At 38.5% G+C, this 1,750-nt stretch overlaps 1 protein-coding gene across 1 annotated transcript in view; it reads right to left on the bottom strand.

Annotated features, from left to right (window-relative positions):
* LOC119593157 overlaps window positions 1-1,750 on the bottom strand; it is a gene marked incomplete in the record, with an annotated part of 106,179 nt that overhangs the window by 70,109 nt on the left and 34,320 nt on the right. The window contains 1 exon segment of the mRNA XM_037942122.1: window positions 1,051-1,221. Within this exon segment, the coding sequence (XP_037798050.1) occupies window positions 1,051-1,221 (171 nt within the window).

Here is a 1,750-nt window from a genome sequence, read left to right as displayed (position 1 = left end):
AATAAGACATCATTTATTCCAAATCAGTCTGGTGTAACAATCAGGATATTTTAAGGGGGAAGAAAAAAGAACAAGGGGAAAATGCTGAAAATGGAAAATATCATACTCTGTACCAGAAAGAATAACAATAGAAAACAATTATGAATGAAAAATAAATAGTATATGCCTTGAATGACTTATCAGGAGGGTATATCCCCTAAATTATTGTGTACATCATAACTTATGCTTGATTCATGTCTCTTTTGTCTCTTCCTCTTGGGTAGGGAAGTGTTGTGCTTCAAGTGATGGCGCTTCACTTATAAATCTTAATGTGGAATCGCCAAAAATGCCCTTAAGTGTCAATTAAACGCTTACGGGCCTTCACTGTTGCGCTATAAGTTAGCGTGTATCGCTAATGTTCTCCCTCACAAGTATACACAATCTGATCCCTTATTCCCTGATATTTGGCCTCTTTTTTAAGCAACAGATGATTTTGAGACTATTGCCGTTACTGATAACCATCATCATCCTGTCTATATTAAGGTTCGATTAACAGTCATGATCCGAAAAAATATCCTTACTGTGATATATTATACCATGTCATTGAATAGACATTATATAACTATGTGATTATCTCAGACAGGACATCATTGTATCAGTAAGAAAATAATAATTATCTATCTTAAACTCATGGTATTAAGGTTTTGAGGTAACATAGTATGGTATTGACTTGGTTCACTACTTCACCATACTAAACCAATGCAGCTCTTGTATCATGTCTCACACTATTCAATAAAACATCAGGTGCTAACTCATTATGTGTTATAAGGAATCACAGACCAACATGACTTTTGGAATTTTGATTAAGTAAAATATGAACATGTGCTCATGTATATGCATGTAAACATCATAAACAAATTGGAAAGAAAATGTAAGTGTTTTGATATATCTTTAGCGTTCGAAGGATGAAGTACTTTTCTGATAGTATGCAGGCACATAGTAATCTGAGGAGCAAATAAAACGAAACTCTAAATAATTCTCTGACGCTGCGACGTGGCAGGGCATAACTACCTTGTCTGAGCACCTCAACTCCGGCAGGGTACCAGTGTTCTCCCTGCCTAAGCAAGAGGAAGACAGTGTTCTCCGGCAGGGTGCAGAAGTATTCGGGGTCTTCCACCTGCGTCCCGTCAGCCTCCAGGACAACCTTTATCCGCACCTCTCCGAGATCCAGCTTCTCTCGACCTGTGTGAAGAAGGCGCGTTAGTTACATGTCCAGGGAGGGGAGGTGGGTCTCTCTCGCCTCGCGAGTATTAGAAATCGAGGGCATACGAAAGGAAGAAAAAGATCTCTATAAATCGAAAACATTAAAAAGAAAAACATTTAACATTCGAAAAAAAAACAGAAATAAAATAAGATCTTAAACACTTGTATTTATGTAAATATCAACAGAAAGAAATCGCAAACGCGCAATCTCGACTGAAAGCAGTGACCACTCAACACACCTGGCTCTGGCCGTAAACACACACAGGACAAACGCAATTAAGGAATAATAATATTACGGGGTAATGCTACCTGGCTGCAGATTTATAAAACTGCAAGCACTGTAAAAAGAGTATCTAAAAATCGCACTTTCTAGACATAAGACTACCGTATGATAAATTCCCGCTTCATGTACTGGGCTGCCACCCGGTCAGTCTCTCTGTGTTTCTTGAATGTAGAGCTGGAGTTAATGTTCGCTTATTCCAGGAAGACGAGTTGGAAGAAGAAGGGA

Source organism: Penaeus monodon, chromosome 31 (genome assembly GCF_015228065.2).
Source record: "Penaeus monodon isolate SGIC_2016 chromosome 31, NSTDA_Pmon_1, whole genome shotgun sequence".
NCBI classification, from domain to species: Eukaryota; Metazoa; Arthropoda; class Malacostraca; order Decapoda; family Penaeidae; genus Penaeus; species Penaeus monodon.
This window is presented reverse-complemented; position numbering and strand designations above follow the sequence as displayed.